The 24,142-nt window shown below is 44.4% G+C and overlaps 1 protein-coding gene across 1 annotated transcript; it reads right to left on the bottom strand.

Annotated features, from left to right (window-relative positions):
- Positions 1 to 14,079: 14,079 nt before the first annotated feature.
- Positions 14,080 to 18,585, bottom strand: LOC110490839 (uncharacterized). Its single transcript, XM_090199017.1, has 14 exons — positions 18,470 to 18,585; positions 17,212 to 17,252; positions 16,807 to 16,946; positions 16,629 to 16,700; positions 16,467 to 16,547; positions 16,197 to 16,280; positions 16,027 to 16,107; positions 15,752 to 15,901; positions 15,588 to 15,634; positions 15,397 to 15,466; positions 15,225 to 15,311; positions 15,033 to 15,131; positions 14,830 to 14,910; positions 14,080 to 14,724 (listed from the first exon to the last, which is right to left on the bottom strand). Exons 1-14 carry the CDS (start codon positions 18,583 to 18,585, stop codon positions 14,314 to 14,316), a joined length of 1,560 nt encoding a protein of 519 aa, XP_090055143.1. The 3' UTR covers positions 14,080 to 14,313.
- Between the last annotated feature and the right edge of the window lie 5,557 nt (positions 18,586 to 24,142).

The following is a 24,142-nucleotide window of genomic DNA, read 5'->3' as shown; positions in this document are numbered from 1 at the left end:
CTGCCTTACTTCGCTGAAGGAATATCTACAAGTAGTGAGTAATCACAACGTGAGGTGCTTCTGGACTTTGTGTGTCGTCGGTTTTTTAAGCTCCAACGGGTTATTAAACTTGAAATAATTTAGACATGGGTTGTGCACGACTCACTGGGGTTTATAATCTTTATTTCTTTTTGATGTTGTGCTATGAAAATGTAATACACATATTGAACCTTATGTATGTTTCCTTGGTGGAGTCATTTACTGTTTCAATTTAATTGAATGTATGGGATAGCCTATCCTGATACAATAACAGAAACCTATAATAATTTCATCTGAAGTTAATACCCTGTTGTCATCACCCTAGACAGTTTACAATAGGAATTCTTATTGGAGATGTCCTTCCCACATAACATCCCATGCTGTTGAGATACTCTACATAAGTTAATAATGTGAGAGTCATATTCGAGCCTGGTGAGAGTTCTTGGCCTAACCACAGGGGTTACTTGGAAAGACTCATGAGACCATAGGCCTACTGGTAAAATGCACATGAGGGGGTACTTCAGGGGTACTCCGGGCAGAACAAAATTCAGTTGGTGGTACAGTAACCAAAAAAGTTGGGAACCACTGGTATAGCCTATGCGCACGGTTAACTGTCTCTCTGCCTGCCCCGATCCTCACTCTCCCTCGCCTGCTCCCTTTATGAAAAACGCTAGTGTGCGTTTCTCTTCGGTCTGTTGCGTGTTGAATAGCTCAGCATACTCATTGATAGCCCTTACTTTAGTGAACTTGCACGAGACATTGCAAGTCAAGAAATTGCACAATACATAATTTCAATACCCTATTGTTTTGTTTTGCACACTTCGTACAAAATAATACAATGCAGTACTACAGGATATTTCTTAACGTAACTCTTTATTAGCTAGCTATAACAGGCATGTTCACATATCGCCAACCAGGATCAATCTGCCATGACCTAACCATTTGGGTGGTCTTAACCAATCATAGCACAGTATGATATGGCGGTAAAATGCGTCCAATTACAATTCCGTATGTTTACACATGAACAATACATCCCCCTTCTTTTAAAACAAAAAAAATGTTTACATATTCTAAGGGTTTCTTTTGAATACATGCTCTGTAGTTTGATCTCAAGGTAGGTAACCATTTATATTGCATACTACACCAACTGATTCAACAGACTCAAACAATAATCCAACATACTGTTACTTTTCAAACAAGGGATTCTCAGCAACTCAGCTTTCACTGTAGAAATAACATCTTAACATTTCAAACCACTACAATACCAAAGCATTTCAAGTGAACTTTCAATAACAAGTTTACAGTCTGGAACTCTTTTAGGGCAGCGATCCGCCTACACCCTTTGACATTTCACAGGTCTAGGACAGCTCTGGGCTTGACCTCTCTTCCTGACCTTGTGCGATATGATGCTGAGCATGCTTCTGTCAGTCATCAGTTCTTATGGTGTTGCAGGTAAGTGTGGTGTATGTTGTGCTGTGTCTGTGTGTGTGTGTGTGTGTTTAGTCCATCACGTTCTCTTTCAGGGGAACAGTTCATCTCATCAGTGTGTTGTTCTTTTGTGTTCAGTAGGTGACGACGATTGCAGTGTGATCCTTCTGCGGTGCGGACGTGATATGAACGTTCTGTGTCAGCTGGCTGGATGACGACTACTGGCTTCCAGAGGCCATGCTCCTGGATTCTAACTGACTCTCCGTCAATCAGTGGTGGCAGTGGTCTAGCTGACCTGTCGTAGTGTCGCTTTTGTTGTTGTTGTTGTCTCTGTGCACGTTTTCCATGCATTTCCTATTAGCTGACGACCTCAGTTTGCAGCTGTTGGTTGGTGCTGGGAAGGATTGAGCGAAGTCTGCGGCTCATCAACAGCTGGGCTGGGGATTTGAAGTTGTCAACTGGAGTGTTGCAGTATTCAAGAAGACTGAGGTAGGGGTCTCTCGTCTGCTTTTGCTTTGTCCATGAGTGATTTAGCAATCTGCACAGATTTTTCAGCGAGGCCATTACTTTGAGGGTAATATGGGCTTGTGGTGACTTGTAAACTCCCATGCTTTTGTGAAGGATTCAAACTCATTTGATTTGTAACAGTGTCCATTGTCAGATATTAAAGTCTCTACAAAGGCTGCTTTCAGCTTGTGTATCACGGCTGCAGATGTGGTGCTGTGAAGCTTGTTGAGTTCGAAGTATCTGCTGTAGTAAATCAAATTTATTTTCAAATCAAATTTATTTTATATAGCCCTTCGTACATCAGCTGATATCTCAAAGTGCTGTACAGAAACCCAGCCTAAAACCCCAAACAGCAAGCAATGCAGGTGAAGAAGCACGGTGGCTAGGAAAAACTCCCTAGAAAGGCCAAAACCTAGGAAGAAACCTAGAGAGGAACCAGGCTATGTGGGGTGGCCAGTCCTCTTCTGGCTGTGCCGGGTGGAGATTATAACAAAACATGGTCAAGATGTTCAAATGTTCATAAATGACCAGCATGGTCGAATAATAATAAGGCAGAATAGTTGAAACTGGAGCAGCAGCACAGTCAGGTGGACTGGGGACAGCAAGGAGTCATCATGTCAGGTATTCCTGGGGCATGGTCCTAGGGCTCAGGTCCTCCGAGAGAGAGAAAGAAAGAGAGAATTAGAGAGAGCATATGTGGGATGGCCAGTCCTCTTCTGGCTGTGCCGGGTGGAGATTATAACAGAACATGGCCAAGATGTTCAAATGTTCATAAATGATCAGCATGGTCGAATAATAATAAGGCAGAACAGTTGAAACTGGAGCAGCAGCACAGCCAGGTGGACTGGGGACAGCAAGGAGTCATCATGTCAGGTAGTCCTGGGGCATGGTCCTAGGGCTCAGGTCCTCCGAGAGAGAGAAAGAGAGAAGGAGAGAATTAGAGAACGCACACTTAGATTCACACAGGACACCGAATAGGACAGGAGAAGTACTCCAGATATAACAAACTGACCCTAGCCCCCCGACACATAAACTACTGCAGCATAAATACTGGAGGCTGAGACAGGAGGGGTCAGGAGACACTGTGGCCCACTCCGAGGACACCCCCGGACAGGGCCAAACAGGAAGGATATAACCCCACCCACTTTGCCAAAGCACAGCCCCCACACCACTAGAGGGATATCTTCAACCACCAACTTACCATCCTGAGACAAGGCTGAGTATAGCCCACAAAGACCTCCGCCACGGCACAACTTAAGGGGGGGGGGGGGGGGCGCCAACCCAGACAGGATGACCACATCAGTGACTCAACCCACTCAGGTGACGCACCTCCTCCAGGGACGGCATGAGAGAGCCCCAGTAAAGCCAGTGACTCAGCCCCTGTAATAGGGTTAGAGGCAGAGAATCCCAGTGGAAAGAGGGGAACCGGCCAGGCAGAGACAGCAAGGGTGGTTCGTTGCTCCAGAGCCTTTCCGTTCACCCTCCCACTCCTGGGCCAGACTACACTCAATCATATGACCCACTGAAGAGATGAGTCTTCAGTAGAGACTTAAAGGTTGAGACCGAGTTTGCGTCTCTGACATGGGTAGGCAGACCGTTCCATAAAAATGGAGCTCTATAGGAGAAAGTCCTGCCTCCAGCTGTTTGCTTAAAAATTCTAGGGACAATTAGGAGGCCTGCGTCTTGTGACCGTAGCGTACGTGTAGGTATGTACGGCAGGACCAAATCAGAGAGATAGATAGGAGCAAGCCCATGTAATGCTTTGTAGGTTAGCAGTAAAACCTTGAAATCAGCCCTTGCTTTGACAGGAAGCCAGTGTAGAGAGGCTAGCACTGGAGTAATATGATCAAATTTTTTGGTTCTAGTCAGGATTCTAGCAGCCGTATTTAGCACTAACTGAAGTTTATTTAGTGCTTTATCCGGGTAGCCGGAAAGTAGAGCATTGCAGTAGTCTAACCTGGAAGTGACAAAAGCATGGATTAATTTTTCTGCATCATTTTTGGACAGAAAGTTCCTGATTTTTGCAATGTTTCGTAGATGGAAAAAAGCTGTCCTTGAAATGGTCTTGATATGTTCTTCAAAAGAGAGATCAGGGTCCAGAGTAACGCCGAGGTCCTTCACAGTTTTATTTGAGACGACTGTACAACCATTAAGATTAATTGTCAGATTCAACAGAAGATCTCTTTGTTTCTTGGGACCTAGAACAAGCATCTCTGTTTTGTCCGAGTTTAAAAGTAGAAAGTTTGCAGCCATCCACTTCCTTATGTCTGAAACACATTCTTCTAGCAAGGGCAATTTTGGGGCTTCACCATGTTTAATTGAAATGTACAGCTGTGTGTCATCTGCATAGCAGTGAAAGTTAACATTATGTTTTCGAATAACATCCCCAAGAGGTAAAATATATAGTGAAAACAATAGTGGTCCTAAAACGGAACCTTGAGGAACACCGAAATTTACAGTTGATTTGTCAGAGGACAGACCATTCACAGAGACAAACTGATATCTTTCCGACAGATAAGATCTAAACCAGGCCAGAACTTGTCCGTGTAGACCAATTTGGGTTTCCAATCTCTCCAAAAGAATGTGGTGATCGATGGTATCAAAAGCAGCACTAAGGTCTAGGAGCACGAGGACAGATGCAGAGTCTCGGTCCGATGCCATTAAAATGTCATTTACCACCTTCACAAGTGCCGTCTCAGTGCTATGATGGGGTCTAAAACCAGACTGAAGCATTTCGTATACATTGTTTGTCTTCAGGAAGGCAGTGAGTTGTTGCGCAACAGCCTTTTCTAAAATTTTTGAGAGGAATGGAAGATTCGATATAGGCCGATAGTTTTTTATATTTTCTGGGTCAAGGTTTGGCTTTTTCAAGAGAGGCTTTATTACTGCCACTTTTAATGAGTTTGGTACACATCCGGTGGATAGAGAGCCGTTTATTATGTTCAACATAGGAGGGCCAAGCACAGGAAGCAGCTCTTTCAGTAGTTTAGTTGGAATAGGGTCCAGTATGCAGCTTGAAGGTTTAGAGGCCATGATTATTTTCATCATTGTGTCAAGAGATATAGTACTAAAACACTTGAGTGTCTCTCTTGATCCTAGGTCCTGGCAGAGTTGTGCAGACTCAGGACAACTGAGCTTTGAAGGAATACGCAGATTTAAGGAAGAGTCCGTAATTTGCTTTCTAATAATCATAATCTTTTCCTCAAAGAAGTTCATGAATTTATCACTGCTAAAGTGAAAGTCATCCTCTCTTGGGGAATGCTGCTTTTTAGTTAGCTTTGCGACAGTATCAAAAAGGAATTTCGGATTGTTCTTATTTTCCTCAATTAAGTTAGAAAAATAGGATGATCGAGCAGCAGTAAGGGCTCTTCGGTACTGCACAGTACTGTCTTTCCAAGCTAGTCGGAAGACTTCCAGTTTGGTGTGGCGCCATTTCCGTTCCAATTTTCTGGAAGCTTGCTTCAGAGCTCGGGTATTTTCTGTGTACCAGGGAGCTAGTTTCTTATGAGAAATGTTTTTAGTTTTTAGGGGTGCAACTGCATCTAGGGTATTGCGCAAGGTTAAGTTGAGTTCCTCAGTTAGGTGGTTAACTGATTTTTGTCCTCTGGCGTCCTTGGGTAGGCAGAAGGAGTCTGGAAGGACATCAAGGAATCTTTGTGTTGTCTGTGAATTTATAGCACGACTTTTGATGATCCTTGGTTGGGGTCTGAGCAGATTATTTGTTGCAATTGCAAACGTAATAAAATGGTGGTCCGATAGTCCAGGATTATGAGGAAAAACATTAAGATTCACAACATTTATTCCATGGGACAAAACTAGGTCCAGCGTATGACTGTGACAGTGAGTGGGTCCAGAGACATGTTGGACAAAACCCACTGAGTCGATGATGGCTCCGAAAGCCTTTTGGAGTGGGTCTGTGGACTTTTCCATGTGAATATTAAAGTCACCAAAGATTAGAATATTATCCGCTATGACTACAAGGTCCGATAGGAATTCAGGGAACTCAGTGAGGAACGCTGTATATGGCCCAGGAGGCCTGTAAACAGTAGCTATAAAAAGTGATTGAGTAGGCTGCATAGATTTCATGACTAGAAGCTCAAAAGACGAAAACGTCATTTTTTTTTTTGTAAATTGAAATTTGCTATCGTAAATGTTAGCAACACCTCCGCCTTTGCGGGATGCACGGGGGATATGGTCACTAGTGTAGCCAGGAGGTGAGGCCTCATTTAACACAGTAAATTCATCAGGCTTAAGCCATGTTTCAGTCAGGCCAATCACATCAAGATTATGATCAGTGATTAGTTCATTGACTATAATTGCCTTTGAAGTAAGGGATCTAACATTAAGTAGCCCTATTTTGAGATGTGAGGTATCATGATCTCTTTCAATAATGACAGGAATGGAGGTGGTCTTTATCCTAGTGAGATTGCTAAGGCGAACACCGCCATGTTTAGTTTTGCCCAACCTAGGTCGAGGCACAGACACGGTCTCAATGGTGATAGCTGAGCTGACTACACTGACTGTGCTAGTGGCAGACTCCACTATGCTGGCAGGCTGGCTAACAGCCTGCTGCCTGGCCTGCGCCCTATTTCATTGTGGAGCTAGAGGAGTTAGAGCCCTGTCTATGTTGGTAGATAAAATGAGAGCACCCCTCCAGCTAGGATGGAGTCCGTCACTCCTCAGCAGGTCAGGCTTGGTCCTGTTTGTGGGCGAGTCCCAGAAAGAGGGCCAATTATCTACAAATTCTATCTTTTGGGAGGGGCAGAAAACAGTTTTCAACCAGCGATTGAGTTGTGAGACTCTGCTGTAGAGCTCATCACTCCCCCTAACTGGGAGGGGGCCAGAGACAATTACTCGATGCCGACACATCTTTCTAGCTGATTTACACGCAGAAGCTATGTTGCGCTTGGTGATCTCTGACTGTTTCATCCTAACATCGTTGGTGCCGACGTGGATAACAATATCTCTATACTCTCTACACTCGCCAGTTTTAGCTTTAGCCAGCACCATCTTCAGATTAGCCTTAACGTCGGTAGCCCTGCCCCCCGGTAAACAGTGTATGATCGCTGGATGATTCTCAAGTCTAATACTGCGGGTAATGGAGTCGCCAATGACTAGAGTTTTCAATTTGTCAGAGCTAATGGTGGGAAGCTTCGGCGTCTCAGACCCCGTAACGGGAGGAGTAGAGACCAGAGAAGACTCGGCCTCTGACTCCGACCCGCTGCTTAATGGGGAAAACCGGTTGAAAGTTTCTGTCGGCTGAATGAGCGACACCGGTTGAGCGTTCCTACAGCATTTCCTTCCAGAAACCGTGAGAAAGTTGTCCGGCTGCGGGGACTGTGCCAGGGGATTTATACTACTATCTGTACTTACTGGTGGCACAGACGCTGTTTCATCCTTTCCTACACTGAAATTACCCTTGCCTAGCGATTGCGTCTGAAGCTGGGCTTGTAGCACAGCTATCCTCGCCGTAAGGCGAGTACAGCGACTACAATTAGAAGGCATCATGTTAATGTTACTACTTAGCTTCGGCTGTTGGAGGTCCTGACGAATCGTGTCCAGATAAAGCGTCCGGAGTGAAAAAGTTGAGTAGGAAAAAAACCAAAATATAAACGGTAATTAAAAAGTAAAAACCGTAAATTTGTCAGGTAGCAAAACAGGTTGGCAACAAAACGCACAGCAACTCAAAAACAAGTCTGCAAGTCGTAACAGTAGTCCACTGTTACGATGTAGTCCTCGTTGTTCCAGGTGAACAGATCGGTTGCCACGACCTGCCAAGGTCGGCCTGGGATACAGTGAGGTAACATTGGCTCTTTGGTGTTAGAGGGGCGTCATTCAAGACATATGGCGCATTTACCAACAATGTCCTCTATTTGTTTGCACATTCCGGGCCAAAACAAAATGTCCCGGGCTCTCTGTTTATTCAGAAATTCATTAAAAATCCTACAATGTGATTTTCTGGATTTTTTTTCTCATTTTGTCTGTCATAGTTGAAGTGTGATAAAAATGACAGGCTTCTCTCATCTTTTTAAGTGGGAGAACTTGCACAATTTGTGGCTGACTAAATACTTTTTTGCCCCACTGTATGTACTGATGGAAATGTTTACATCTGAACAGAATGGCGTAGAGCTCCTTTTCGATTTGAACGTAGTTTATTTCAGTCTGTGAGAGATTTGGAAGCGTAGCCGATGGGCTTTCCTTCTTGCAGTAGCACTGCACCTAGTCCATACTTCGACGTGTCCACTTGGAGTCTGAGCTCTTTGTCGGGGTCGTAGTAGGCAAAGATTGGTCCTGGTGCTCTCGTGATCACGTCTTTCACATTCTGGAAAGCAATGTCGTGTTGCTTGTCCTAGAGAAACTCACTGGAATGCTTTAGCAGTTGACACAGGGGTGCCTTAGCATTGGAGAGGCTGGGTGCAAACTTGGCTAAGTAGTTGACCATGCTAATCACTGTTTCCAGCTCTGCACGGTTCTTTGGTGGCTCCCTTTCTTTTATGGCTTAGATCTTCTGTGGATCTGGCTTGATTCCAGTCGCTGACCTCTAACTTCGACTGTGTTCTTCTCGGTGTTGAGCCGGACTCCTCTCTCACGGGACCTTTGCAGCATCGCGCTGAGGTTTCGGTCGTGCTCCTCTTTGGTTCGACCGTAGACAAGGATGTCGTCCACAACTCCGTCGAGGCCTTCGTACACTTGGTCAATCTTTCGCTGAAACTCGTCTTGGGCTGCGATAATCTCAAAAGGCAGGCGACGGAACCTGTAGCGTCCAAACGGTTGTGAGCTTAGATGACTCTTCTGTGAGCATGATAGCCCAGTAGCCTGATCTAGCGTCCATGACACTGAAGTAGTGTGCTCCCGCTAGCTTGTGTGTGATGCCATCTAGCGTCAGTAAAGGATCACGGGGGCGTTTGATAGCCTTGTTCAAGTCTCTTGGGTCGAGACATACTCGGAGCTTGCCTATGCGAGGTTTCTCCACCACCACTAACGCTTTCACCCAGTCAGTCGTTTCTGTAACCTTGGTGACTATGTCACATTGCTCCATGCTCTCCAACTCTTTCTTCAGGCGGGCACGGAGAGCAAGGGGAATCTTTCTCGGTGGGTAGACCACAGGGGTTGCGTCTGGGTCAAGGTGAATGGTACATTCTCCTGGGAATAATCCTATTCCTGTAAAAACATAAGCAAACTCCTCCAGTGAATTGTCTCTCTACTGGTGCTGTCACTGATAAAACTAGCTTGATGAGGTCCATGTCTAAGCATGCTTTAAGACCTAGCACTGCAGGTGCTCTAGTGTCAACAACATAAAAGTCCAACATCATGTCACTTTCCTTGTATTTGCATTTGAAAGTGCATGTGCCTTTTACTGGGAGCTGTTCACCATCATAACCAGTCAGTCTGCGCGTGGTGGGCTGTAGCTCGTACTCAGATGTCAAGCTGCGGTACTTATTCAGAGGAATAATGTTTACTTGTGCACCAGTGTCTAGTTTGAACTTTAGCTTTGTGCCTTGTGTTCCTATCTCAATGTCAGCAAAGGCTTGCTCTGTCTCTGATATTTGACTTTTCTGTGTCACTGAATCAATAAACAGTTAATCAGCGTTTGACTCTTTGATTGACATTTCATCTTCACTCACTGTGAGTACTGTTTTTCCACGGTAAGCTCTGCACACTTTTGCAAAGTGATTCCATCCGGCTATGTCGATAGCTTTGTCCAGCGCTACCTCAGACCCAACATTCAAAAGTTTCTCTCCCACTCGCGGTGTGTATTCCAACTACAATACGGTCCCTGACCATCTCATCCTTGTTTGCATAATCACAGTCTTTCACAAGCAGACGCAGCTCTGTCACAAACTGTTCAAAAGACTCGCTAGCTCCCTGAATTTGTACCGAGCAATATGGTCTTCGGCACAACATATGCTTCAAAAAGATCGTAGTATGTTTTCAGTACCTTTGATTCAGCCTCGGTAAGTGTCCATGTAAATATCTCTCACTTTTTCACCGATCCAGAGGAGCAGGTAGCAGCATTTTTCCTCTTCTCCTCTGTCCTTCAGAGGACCTGTGAACCTTAGCTCCACATGCTGTTTGTACTTACGCCATGCATCGGGTAAGTTTGTAGACTCCCAGTCCATTCGAGGTGAAGGAACTCCAGAAAAATCCATCTTGTAAGGCCTTTTATTCTGACACCATGTCTTGTTTTGCACACAATAATACAATGCCGTTGTAACGCTCCGGGTGTCGTGGGTGTGGAGTCAGACGCTGGAAACGGAGAGTGCAATGCTGTGCTCTTTAATGCACAAACGCAACACAGGGTGCTCACAACCAAACTGCCCCAAACACGGGGGACGAAAATAGTACAACTGAAATACACAACCAGGAACAAACACGTTCCTCTACTACAGAACCGAAAGTCACAATAATTATACCCGCACAAAGAAACAGGCAGGCCGGCTGTCTAATAAAGCCCAACTAATCATTCACGAACAGGTGCTAACAATAAACAAGGAGGGGGAGGAAAGACACTCAGTGGCAGCTAATAGGCCGGTGACGACGACCGCCGAGCGCCACCCGACCGGGAAGGGAAGCCACCCTCGGTCGTGACAGCCGTACTACAAGATATTTCTTAACGTAGCTCTTTATTAGTTAGCTATAACTGCCATGTTCACGTATCGCCAACCAGGATCAATCTGCCCATGACCTAACCATTTGGGTGGTCTTAACCAATCATAGCACAGCATGATATAGCGGTAAAATGCATCCAGTTACAATTCAGTATGTTTACACATATGAATATTACACCTATAGCCTAAATCTTTTGATTACTGATGCACGTTTCTGCCTGGTGGCCAACATGCCTTCCTATGCCTGGCTTTGCCCCTCCCATCTCTCTCCATTGCTAACTCCGTGCCTACCTATTCCTGGCTTTGCCCCAACTATCTCTTTCTCTTGCTAACTCTGTGTTTCTTTTCTGTGAAAGATGCGAGAGTTTGTGCTGTTGAAGTAAAGCATGGAAAATAGTTTCCTCCGTTGCAGAAAACACTGAATCTTAGGAGTCGGAGTCCATTCCGCCAAGCTTGACACCCCAAATTTGTAGTCGACACCAGGAGTGGACGACTCTATTATTTTGAAGTCGACTCCCAACCACTACCTGTGAGATTCAGTCTGACTAGTAGCAACTTTGTCTTCTCTTCCCTAGCAGTTGAAACTCAAACATTAAAAAACAACAGCTTGTGAACAAAACAATGTAAATAGCCAAGAAACACAAGGACAAAGTCTCCCTCCAGTAGTCTTTAGTTTCAAGTATTTTATTCCTGTGCGCAGCGCTTTTATAAATGTATCTTTCTCTCAGATCTTCATGTGCGCACAACCCCCAGCCAGGCAGTGTTGCAGCACAAGGTGGGATAGGCTATATATAATTCGTAGTTCTTTGACTTTGCGATTTAATTTACCAGCTATGAAACAAAACAGCAGAAATACAGCTGCTGCAGTATTTATTTTACAATAAATGTGATCATGCTTGACTATTTTTATTTACAAGTAAGTGAAATGCTGGAATTACACAAAATGTTAACCTCAGATCACGATCACGACAAGATTGATTAGTTTTAAACAGATCTGTCACGACTTCCTCCGAAGTCGGTTCCTCTCCTTGTTCGGGCTGCGTTCGGTGGTCGACGTCACCGGTCTTCTAGCCATCGCCGATCCATCTTTCGTTTTGTCTTGTTTTCCCACACACCTGGTTTACATTTCCTCATTGCTTGACGTGTATATAACCCTCGGTTCCCCCCATGTCTGTGTGTGGAATTGTTTGTTGTAAAGTGTATGTGCACTTCAGGCTGGTTTGCGACGGGTTATTTCAACCCACATTTTGTTGTTCTGGGTGCTGTTGGTTTTTTCCTCCATTAAACTGCTCCGGTTATTACCCAGTTCTGCTCTCCTGCGCCTGACTTCACTGCAGCTTGTTTCGCAACTCTTTCAAGATCAATATCTTAGGGTTCGATTTTTCCAAGCGCTGGGATGCGCAGAACTTAGAACACGTAGTTAATGAAATGCCCAGGAAATGGCACAGAAAATTTGGGGCGGTCTCTGCATAAAAGTCAATGGCCACACACCAATACATGGATTTGACAGTCAAATTATTACTTAAATAGCAGTCAACTGTTGTCACTGTATAGAGGGTCGTGACTCGTTTAGGTTAACTAACAAAAAAAGTGGTCTGGTCCCTTTTCCATGATCGAAGCCTCCCGAAATCAACATCCAATATTCCAAAATATAGATAAAAGCCTTCAAGTACTCATCTGACCAACTTCTTCAGGGCCAGCCAGGCCCCCTGTCGCCCCCCATGCGCCCTGAAACCCAACCCCCATAAGAAGAAGCCCAAATACGACCTGCCCTTGCCCAGTATACATACAAGGTAAGAGGACAACACTAGTTTTTCGTCTTGTAGTTAAACTTGTTTTATACACAGTTTAAAGGTATAGGTCATCCCAATTACAAAATGACTTAAGTTACGTTTACATTTCATTTGAAATCCAATGCATCCAAAGTGTACATTAGTCTTTCCTGGTTCATAACATATTTTTTGGTCCCTTTCAGATCACAGCCATGTCAACAGTGGGCGTCAGGCTTGTAAGAGACATGAATTATCTGTGAGATTCAGTGACCAAGGCTAGAAGGTGAGATTCCATCTCTCTTAACTGCTCATTGTACTGAATAGATAATCATGAGCTAACATTGTACCACCTTATTTGCTGTAACAGACAGTTAGTATTTTAGGGAAGCAAGGCATTTGTGTAGGATGTGCATTGTAGACTATGTTCTTTGCATTCTTTATCATGTATTTCTCATAGAAAGAGTCTGTTCTAGTCATTCATCTAATCTTGTCATTCAATTTCTATGGTATTTCTCTCCATTAGGACTGGGTATTGGCTCCTACGGGTTACTCTGCCTTCTAATGTGATAGAGAATGCCTCTACCCTCTGTGTTCCTGCATAAACTCCACCACCCACACTATGATCCAACTAGTGGTCAGTATGCACCTCTACACCCTCTCTCACATGAACGCTAACATTACGGTTTCAGTGGGAAAGACGGTAAATGGTTCAGACATTAATGGCAAATATAAAAAACTAAGATACCGAAGTTACCGGAGTCTACAATGGCAGACTGTTAATGTAGGGATAGTGAGAAGTAACATTCAAGACTGAAGCAATTATCCCCTCTAGTGGTATACTTTATACTGTACCAGGTTACTACACACTGATAATACAAAACATTTAGGACACCTGCTCTTTCCATGACATAGACTGACCAAGTTAAAGCTATGACCCCTTATTGATGTCACCTGTTGAATCTACTTCAATCAGTGTAGATGAAGGGGAGTTAAAGAAAGATTTTAAAACCTTGAGAGAATTGAGACATGGATTGTGTGTGTCATTCAGAGGGTGATTCAGCAAGAGAAAATATTTAACTGTCTTTGAACGGGGTATGTTAGTAGGTGCCAGGCACACCGGGTTAAGTGTGTCAAGAACTGCAACACTGCTGTTTTTTTCCATGTGTCTCAAGAATGGTCCACCACCCAAAGGACGTCCAGCCAACTTGACACAACATGGGCCAGCATCCTTGTGGAACGCTTAGGGCAGCTTGTCGAGTCCATGCCCAGAGGAAATTAGGCTGTTCTGAGGGGAAAAGAGTGTGCAACTCAATATTAGGAAGATGTTCCTAGTCTATTGTGGACTCAGTGTATGTCATCCTACATGTTTTTTTAATAGTACAGTATTTTTTTTATTTAACTAGGCAAGTCAGTTAAGAACAAATTCTTATTTTCAATGATGGCCCCTGTTCAGGGGCAGAACTACAGATGTGTACCTTGTCAGCTCGGGGGTTTGAACTTGCAACCTTCCGGTTACTAGTCCAACGCTCTAACCACTGCCGCCCCAGTATCACAAACGCCCGTACAAAACCATATAAAGTGTGGGCCTGTAGTATCTGTAAATCAACTAAACGTTGTTTTTTATTTCCATATGCAGATAATAAAGCATCATTGTTCAGTTAATATTCTAATATTAGCATTATACCTCTAGGAAGAGGAAATGGTCATAAAATCAAATAGATGAAAAGACGGAAACAAATGTTTATGAACTACAACTTTTATTTAAAAAATGTCAAATTCAGTGCAAAGTAATGTAGTTCATTGGTGTCTAGATCCCTGTTGGGTGGCAAAGTGTCACAATAATCCTGTGGGGAGAGAAAACAAGAGAATACATTAAATTAATGGGTGTTAACTAATCAGGGTTCAACAAAGCACTTCAAGTCCTCAATTCCTTCAAAAGAGAGAGAGCAGGAGAAAGGAGTATGGTCCCTGCAGTAGGACTACATGCTGGCCATGAGGTTTTCCAAGTGGTACTCCAGGAGGCTGGAGAGCTCAGTGACCAGAGACTCTGGGTTAAAGTACCAGGCCAGCTGCTGGCCAAACATGTCATCTAGCAGAGCCATCAGCCCGCCCTGAAGAGAACACCACACAACACATAGAAAATGGTCCTGAGTTACTAGCTTATCAAGAGGAGAGAGACAATTAGAAATACTCCCCCTAAAATGGCATTGAAACCTGGTTAACCATGAATAAGGAAGTACACTAAGAATATGGAAGTAAACAGGAAGTAACCTCTTGACTCTTACATTGAGCAGCAGTAGGTATCTATCAGCCTCTGGCTCCATGTTGGCAGCAGTGGGCAGGAAGGAGTACAGGAGAGCGTACAGACGCTCCACGAACCCACCAGGGTGCTAAAGGAAACAAAGGAGGAGAAAAGAGAATAGAAGAGATGAGGAATTTAAGTGAAACTGCTAATAGAGCGATATCAAAACATGTTCCACTGAGATGCTACTTACCACCATCAGGGACTTCTGAGCTGTCATCATCCCAAACAGCACCAGCTCAAAGAGGACATCTAGCATGTTCACATGATGGATCTAGGACAAGAAAACACGTTTGGAGAAAATAGGAATGATTTCATAAATATCAGCTACTGTGATGTATAAAAGACTTGCATGTGGAAGAACTCGGTGAGACTTGAAAGAGTTAATGAACTCACCTTTGCCTCAGCCAGCTCCCTCTCAATGTCATTCCGCTTGGAGGGGTCACTCCGGTAGTCCACAAAGTCGTTATAGGTACGGATGAATTTGGCCTCGTCCTATGACAAAGAAAAGAGCATCTTAGTGAACAGAACACATTTCCCCTCTGGGACGCTCTCTTTCCCTTGAAAGAGAATGAGTTAGTGAGTTACCATGTGGTTGGCCTGAACAAGGCCGCCCAGGAGGACTTTTCCCGCCACAAACAGATGATTCCTGCTCAGGGTGGAACCAAGCAGGGTCTAGGGAAGAGTTAGGGTGAGACATCTTCCTCTAGGAGACAGAACAAGAAGTCACAGAGAGAAAAATAAAAGTGGGTCCACTCACAGTAAAGGCCTGGCGCAAGGAGACGAGCCTCAGGGCGATGTCCTCCACTCTCTTGGTGGTAAGGTAGAGGCTGTGAAAGGGAGGGAATGAAGCATGTCAACCATTAGAGTCAATGGGGGATAACAGCATTATGACCACTATCCTTCAGCATTTGACAAGCTCAGACTACACAGACATTTAGAGGAACTCACTTTAGCAGAGGAACCTCCCTCTCCTCAGGCAGCAGGTCCTCCCAGCCCTACGACAACAAAACAAGCATTCAAAATCAGTGACCAGTGCAATGACATAACAAACAATCGGTCAATGGAAGGATCTTAATGCTCCTAGTCAATAGTATGTGTGTGTAACGTCTGACCTCATAGCAGTTGTGGCCCTCAGGCTCTGGGTCAGTGAACTGCTGAGTGGTGGGAGTAGAGAAGGAGGCAGCCTCCGACCACGCTGAAGAGGAGAGAAGGCCGTCCAGCCCCATGTGGAGAGTGGCGTACACCACTGAGATATCAGTCTGCTGCTCAAAACACACAACACACCTGTTTACCACACACACACACACGTTATTAGAAAACACACCAAATCGAATGCAAAAATTCCCAGTAATGTCTAGTCTATATACATAGGAAATCGTTTATTTACCTGGTAGCAGCCAAGCGTCACGTCCACAGACGTCTCGTGGCGGAGGTGAGACGCATAGTGGGTCACCCTGCCAGCCACACGCTGACAAAGAGAGAATACATATTACGGCCAAATGGAATAAGTGAAGAAAAGCCTAATCTAATACTATTTCAGTAGTATTTACGTCTTACCTGGATCCAAGTGATGGACTGCACTTTGGTGGCACAGTAGGGGATGCCCTCTGGACTAGGCCTGGCTGTCTCCTTGGAGATGGCCTACACCAGTTGAGTCTCCAGGCCTCTCACCCTACTCACGTGGTGCATCCTCACCACCACCTGCTGTTGAGATAAACAACAAGACAACATCAACAAAACCACTTCGGCAATTGCTGTGACACATTTCCATCAAGATCAAATGACTGACAATATAGATTATGATTAGGTTGTTACAAAGACACATACCTGGGATCCCCCACGCATGTAGGTGATGGGGCTGATGAACTGGAAAGTTCTCCAAGCTTTAACCACCGGACCGGCATTGTTCTGCACATTACAATACATTCATGTTGGAAACAGTAAACATTGTAACAGTGATGTGACTGTGCTGGGGGGGGGGTCTCTTACCCTGATCACAACAGGCCCACAGTACTGGGGGCTGAACCTAATCGGAATCAACTGCCAATTGCCAGTGGCCTCCTAAAGCAGAAAGCAGACAAGAGATTTGTTTCATGTTAAAGAGACACAACTTGAATATCTGGGATATTTTTCAAACATAAAACCCCAAACTTTCAGAAAATTGTACCTCAAGGATAGTCTGCACATCTGGCACATCCTCAAGGATGATAGCAGCATTCTGGACATGAAGGAGGACCGGCAGCTGTGGAACATCTGGCACATCATCCAATGGCACATCCAACTGGACCTCGTCCAGGACAGTTGTTTCTAAAATGAGGAACATTGGAATATAAAATAAACAATTGTTAGGACATAAAACATAGCAAGATTGCTAATACTAGCTAGCTAGGTAGCAAAAGTCGATCGCTTAGCAACAGTTACTAAAGTTAATGTTAGCTAGCAAGCTAGCTAGCTACAACATCTCTAGCACAAGCATTTTTGCCAAGTCTGAATGATAGAAATACACAACATTTCGCAAATTATAATGACATTGTTAAATGTAGTAAAAGAAGAGTTGTAAAACTCCACATACCCTCTTCGAAGTCGCTGTCCACCTGTCGACGATCACGAACCCTGCAAAACAGAAAAAGACAAAAACAAGCCACAAATGAATTTGAACAACCTGTCGATGCAGTAGGACGCCGACGTCCACGCACTCTCTCTGCCAGTCTTGAAAAGCACCCAGGCATTTTCCAGTCGCTTGTTCTCAGGTCTCAAAAATCAAACAAGTTTGTTGTCAGCAGCAAAGTTGTTGTTGTTTTCGCACAGAAAACGTTCCATAGAACGTCGGTTAGATGTCTCTTGGCAACACACGTTCGAAAATGATTGTTTACAAAATTGACAACTGTGTTGCCATAGAAATTAGTTTGGAATTCTGATTCCCTTTAGAATCCGTTAAAATTGCTTGTCATCATTCTAGTGACGTTGACGTGCTCCTTCGTAGCTCAGTTGATAAGAGCATGACGTGTTGCAAACATTGCTAAGACGATAGATAATGATTTCAGGGATTTTTGTGATGAGTTATCTGAAATTGAGATAAAATACTGTATTAAAAGCCTTAAGGACAATAGGTCCCCTGGAAATTATGGTTTAATAAGCGAGTTTTATAAAGCATTCAATGATAAATTGATTCCTTGCATATCTGATTGGTCAAAAGACCAATTACTAAAAAAAATGAATTGGGCTGCCTGTCTCAACGAATCCATAGAAACCTGGACATGCTCCAACTGAAATGTTCCTTCCTGTCAGTACTGATGTTGAATGGCATTAAATACACTTTTTTTGTTGTAGGTTTGTTGAACATGAATGGAAATAAAACTCCAGCACACTGGTAGCTTTAAAGACGTGTGAGTATAACTTTTCCAGGTGAGTTGAACCTGCCTGTGGGTGCAGTGGGGATATTCCTGGGAGGTCTACTGATGAAGAGGTATAAGCTTGGCGTTGTGTCTGGAGCCCAGCTGTCTTTCGTCACCTCCTTCATGGCCTACCTCCTCCTCCCTCTGCAGTCTGGCACTAAGTGTGACAACGTTCAGGTGGCTGGTCTGACCGTGTCCTACAACGGGTAAATATGACATCTGATTGGTTGGTCGGTTGGTGGGTTGATAAAAACAAAAGTTTTGATCAGTGGAATATGAGGGAGAGCTAGACCAAAACACACATGGGCTTGTGCCGGGGCTCCCTCTTGTGGGAATATTCAGTATGGTTGTTACTGAGCCCGGATTCCTGGCTGTTTTGTCACTGTGCCTGTGTCAATGATAGTTCAGCAACAATTATTTAAACATCATTATTACCAGCCATTTTCTCTGTCCCCCAGGTCCCCTGGTGTACGATGGCAGCCTGTTGTCAGAGTGTAACAGAGACTGCTCTTGGCTGGGGAGTGGGACCCTGAGTGTTCAGACAACGGCATCACCTACAAGTTTGTTGTCAGCAGCAAAGTTGTTGTTGTTTTCGCACAGAAAACGTTCCATAGAACGTCGGTTAGATGTCCCCCCCCTGCCTCGCAGGCTGCTCCAGCTTTACAGGTTACGGCAAGAACACGTACCAATACTGTTAATGTACTGAGTGTACAAAACATTCACAGGGATGCTGGCCCATGTTGACTCCAATGCTTCCCACAGTTGTGTCAAGTTGGCTTTATGTCTTTTGAGTGGTGGACCATTCTTGATACACACAGGAAACTGTTGAGTGTAAAAAAAAACAGCAGCGTTGCAGTTCTTGACACAAACTGGTACCCCTGGCACCTACTACCATAACCCGTTTAAAGGCACTTAAATATTTTGTCTTGCCCATTCACCCTCTGAATGGCACACATACACAATCCATGTCTCAATTGTCTCAAGCTGTACAATATATTTTTTAAACCTTTCCCCTCTTTATCTATACTGATTTAAGTGGATTTAACTAGTAACATCCATAAGGGATTATAGCGTTAACCTGGCTTCATCTGGTCAGCATATGTCATGGAAAGAGCAGGTGTTCTTAATGTTTTATACACTCAGTGTAACTCATTGGCACTGAAATTAGCTATTTTCAACCATTAACTGGGGCCTTGTTGAGGCCTTATCTAAGTAAGTAATTGCTGATTGACAAAGTATTATTTTGATGTATGGAAAAAAATATAGTATGCAATTCCTATGTAGAGAAGGTTCTCTCTGGTAGTTGTTCAATATGACTTCAGCTTTTACAGGGCACTGTGGTAAAATGGATGTTTAATCTCAGTGTGACTCCCTGTTTAAATAAAATAAAAAAACATCAACACAAACACAGGATATGGGGTACACATGGTATCACATCATTACATACTAGGCCCTACTGCACCTGTATTCCAGCACCATTCCAGCATCTGGAATTGACTCAACATGTTTTAGGTGGAGGATCAATACATGTGGGGGAAGAGGTGGCTGTCGAATGTATGATTCTGATATGTACAGGTAAGTTCATTGTGTGTGTGTATGGGGGGGCGTCCATGTTTGTGTCCATACTCTGAGGTGTGTTTTGAATATGAATGAGCAGCAGTGTTGTGATGTGTCCTATCCCGTCCTTGCAGAGTGATCTTCCTTGGCCTCATCACATGTCTCAGTGGCTCCTCCTGAGGAGGGATGGGGACACCACTATGGGCTGATTTCAAGGTTTTACTGCTAACCTACAAAGCATTACATGGGCTTGCTCCTACCCATCTCTCTGATTTGGTTCTGCCGTACATACCTACCCGTATGCTACGGTCAAAAGACACAGGCCTCCTAATTGTCCCTAGAATTTCTAAGCAAACAGCTGGAGGCAGGGCTTTCTCCTTTAGAGCTCAATTTTTATGGAATGGTCTGCCTACCCATGTGAGAGACGCAGACTCGGTCTTAACCTTTTAGTCTTTACTGAAGACTCATCTCTTCAGTGGGTCATATGATTAAGTGTAGTCTGGCCCAGGAGTGTGAAGGTGAACGGAAAGGCTCTGGAGCAACGAACCGTACCGCCCTTGGTGTCTCTGCCTGGCCGGTTCCCCTCTTTCCACTGGGATTCTCTGCCTCTAACCCTATTACAGGGGCTGAGTCACTGGCTTACTGGGGCTCTTTCATGCCGTCCCTAGGAGGGGTGCGTCACTTGAGTGGGTTGAGTCACTGATGAGATCTTCCTGTCTGGGTTGGCGCCCCCCCTTGGGTTGTGCCGTGGCGGAGATCTTTGTGGGTTATACTCGGCCTTGTCTCAGTAAGTTGGTGGTTGAAGATATCCCTCTAGTGGTGTGGGTCTGTGCTTTGGCAAAGTGGGTGGGGTTATATCCTTCCTGTTTGGCCCTGTCCGGGGGTATCATCGGATGGGGCCACAGTGTCTCCTGACCCCTCCTGTCTCAGCCTCCAGTATTTATGCTGCAGTAGTTTATGTGTCGGGGGGGCAAGGGTCAGTTTGTTATATCTGGAGTACTTCTGTCTTATCCGGTGTCCTGTGTGAATTTAAGTATGCTCTCTCTAATTCTTTCTCTCTTTCGTTCTCTCTCTCGGAGGACCTGAGCCCTAGGACCATCCCTCAGTACTACCTGGTATGATGACTCCTTGCTGTCCCCAGTCCACCTGGCCGTGCTGCTTCTCCAGTTTCATCTGTTTTGCCTGTGGCTATGGAACCCTGACCTGTTCACCGGACGTCCTACCTGTCCCAGACCTGCTGTTTTCAACTCTCTAGAGACAGCAGGATGGTAGAGATACTCTTAATAATCGGCTATGAAAAGCCAACTGACATTTACTCCTGAGGTGCTGACTTGCTGCACCCTCGACAAGCACTGTGACTATTATTATTTGACCAATCTGGTCATTTATGAACATTTGAAAATCTTGGCCATGTTCTGTTATAATTTCCACCCGGCACAGCCAGAAGAGGACTGGCCACCCCTCATAGCCTGGTTTCTTCCTAGGTTTTGGCCTTTCTAGGGAGTTTTTCCTAGCCACCGTGCTTCTACACCTGCATTGCTTGCTGTTTGGGGTTTTAGGCTGGGTTTCTGTACAGCACTTTGAGATATCAGCTGATAAAAATACATTTGATTTGACAGACCCCACACTCATGTCTAGAGATCGAACTTCAGACTCCCTCCAAAACCACTGAACCCCTCAACACACCGAAAGAGATTACGGTGCACACCCTTAGAGGGAGCCGGAACAGGATAACTCCCTCTACCATCACAAAGACACAGAGGAGGAGGAACTATCCAACACCCAGGGAGAGAACGAGTGACCTCAGTCGAACACAGTCAGAAAGAGGAGGTGGAAGAGGCATTAGATAGAGGGGGAGGTTACCCCAGAGGCCATTCCTCCTGTTCATGTGAGTAAGAAAGAGCAGAAGGCTTCTGATCAGCCAAATGGCAGGCAGAGGGAGAGCTCATAGTGATTCACACCCACAGAGAGAAAGACAACCCACACAACCTCTTGGTTGAGATGAACCGCACAGAGGCACAGGGCTAGCCAGTCAGCCTGCCTGCTCTGATCCTCAAGTCAATTGTATTTAAATTCATGTTAATTAAAGATTTTTATTCAAGAATTGAAAAGTCCCATTTACTTAATGATCATTTTTCACTGTCTTCAACCCTCAAGAACCAGGGTGAGTCTGGGTCACCCTTTTACTGCTGCTCATTCCTTAGTACTATTACCAACGAATACCTGTTTGTCTGTAGACATAGCTGTTCTTAACCTGTTCAACTCTGACGCCCTCTGGTGGCATTTTATAAACGATGCATAATATTGTATTTTGCCCTCATAAAGTACATTTCGGTCCTTACAGAAACATGCTTACGGAAAAGGAAAGGTGAATACCTAGTCAGTTGTGCAACTGAATGCATTCAACTAAAATGTGTCTTACGCATTTGACCCAACCCCTCTGAATCAGAGATGTGCGGGGTCTGCCTTAATCGACATTCACGTCATCCGCGCCCAGGGAACAGTGGGTTACCTCCCTTGCTCAGGGGCAGAACGACAGTTAAGTACTGTTAGAAAGCTAAGAACTGTGGGATTCTGATAATCGTCAGAAACAATGTGACTATTACAGAGCCCGAGATACGGTGGAGGTCCCAATTGTTGGGGAATAAGGGGTTTGAAAGTCTAGGTTTGACATAAAATATGTAAACAATTACTCGCTCTAAACATGTGCACATTTCCAAAGGAACATAGCCATTTTAAAAGCACGGGGTTTGTGCAACGTTTTTCGTTTTACAGGACATACACATGAGAAGAAAGCTGAAGTCTCTACCTATCCATTGATATAAATATTCCCCTGTCTGATTCCTAGTTCATCCACTAGTTAGCAGTAGGAGATCACATGAGTTCTCTTGGCCACTTGAAACCAGTTGCATCTGGATCCTGTAATTTCCTAATGAGCCGCCCCCAGGTGGTGAGGGTAGGCAACAATTTGTAACTGGATCCTGGACTTCCTGACAGGCCGCCCCAGGTGGTGAGGGTAGGCAACATCATATCTGCCATGCTGATCCTCAATACGGGGACCCCTCAGGGGTGCCTGCTTAGTCCCTTCCTGTACTCCATGTTCACCTGCGACTCCAACACCATTAAGTTAGCCAATGACACGATTGTGGTAGGGCCTGATCACCAACGACGATGAGACAGCCTATAGGGATTTTTTTACATTTGTTTATTGCTTAAACACAAATTTTAACACAGCATAAACCAATACTGATCAAATTAGAAATCAAAGCAGTGGTAGGTTTTATGGGGAAAACATTCAATCAAATACACATGGTAAGCAGATGTTAATGCGAGTGTAGCGAAATGCTTGTGCTTCTAGTTCCGACCGTGCAGTAATATCTAACAAGTAATCAAAACATTTCACAACAACTACATTATGCACACACAAGTGTAAAGGAATAAATAAGAATATGTACATATAAATATATGGATGAGCGATGGCCAAACGGCATAGGCAAGATGCAGTAGATGGTATAGAGTACAGTATATACATATGAGATGAGTAATATAGGGTATGTAAACATTATATAAAGTGGCATTGTTTAAAGTGACTAGTGATGCATTTATTACATCCAATGTTTTATTATTAAAGTGGCTAGAGATTGAGTCAGTATGTTGGCAGCAGCCACTCAATGTTAGTGATGGCTGGTTAACAGTCTGATGACCTTGAGATAGAAGCTATTTTTCAGTCTCTCGGTCCCAGCTTTGATGCACCTGTACTGACCTCGCCTTCTGGATAATAGCAGGGTGAACAGGCAGTGGCTCGGGTGGTTGTTGTCCTTGGTCTTTTTTTGCCTTCCTGTGACATCGGGTGGTGTAAGTGTCCTGGAGGGCAGGTAGTTTTACCCCGGTGATGCGTTGTGCAGTTGCTGTACCAGGCGGTGATACAGGATGCTCTCGATTGTGCCAAATTTCTTCAGCCTCCTGAGGTTGAAGCCAAATTTCTTCAGCCTCCTGAGGTTGAAGAGGCGCTGTTGTGCCTCCTTCACCATGCGGTCTGTGTGGGTGGACCATTTCAATTTGTCCGTGATGTGTACGCCGAGGAACTTAACTTTCAACTTCTCCACTACTGTCCTATTGATGTGGATAGGGGGGTTTCTCCCTCTGCTGTTTCCTGAAGTCCACGATCATCTCCTTTGTTTTGTTGACGTTGAGCGTGAGGTTATTTTCCTGACACCACACTCCCGAGGGTGTAGCATAAGAACAGCTTCATTGGCACAATGGACAATAACCTTGCACAATGTTCTAATCTAACATTCTAATCTATATCTGCTTAATTTGTAAATTATGTCAGTGTTGGAGCCCCTAGCTATCCATAAATGAAAAAAACAAGAATATGGTGCCATCTGGTTTGCTTATTAATATAAGGAATTTGAAAATATTTATAGGTTTATAAGTATATTTTATCCAATTACATTTTTGATACTTAAGTATATTTAAAACCAAATACTTTTAGACTATTACTCTAGTATTTTACTGGGTGACTTTAACTTGAGTAAAAGGGACACGTAC

This window comes from Oncorhynchus mykiss, chromosome 15 (genome assembly GCF_057628025.1).
Source record: "Oncorhynchus mykiss isolate SJ-2025 chromosome 15, ASM5762802v1, whole genome shotgun sequence".
Taxonomy (NCBI): Eukaryota; Metazoa; Chordata; class Actinopteri; order Salmoniformes; family Salmonidae; genus Oncorhynchus; species Oncorhynchus mykiss.
This window is presented reverse-complemented; position numbering and strand designations above follow the sequence as displayed.

What these genes read in the sequence shown, in the direction of transcription:
- LOC110490839 (XM_090199017.1), bottom strand. Translation starts at nt 18,585, where the DNA reads ATGCCGTTGTCTGAACACTCAGGGTCCCACTCCCCAGCCAAGAGCAGT. An exon ending in TTGTTCAGGCCAACCACATG is followed by an intron (nt 15,132 to 15,224) that starts GTAACTCACTAA and finishes TCTTTGTCATAG; the next exon opens with GACGAGGCCAAATTCATCCG. An exon ending in CTCAGAAGTCCCTGATGGTG is followed by an intron (nt 14,725 to 14,829) that starts GTAAGTAGCATC and finishes TGTTTCCTTTAG; the next exon opens with CACCCTGGTGGGTTCGTGGA.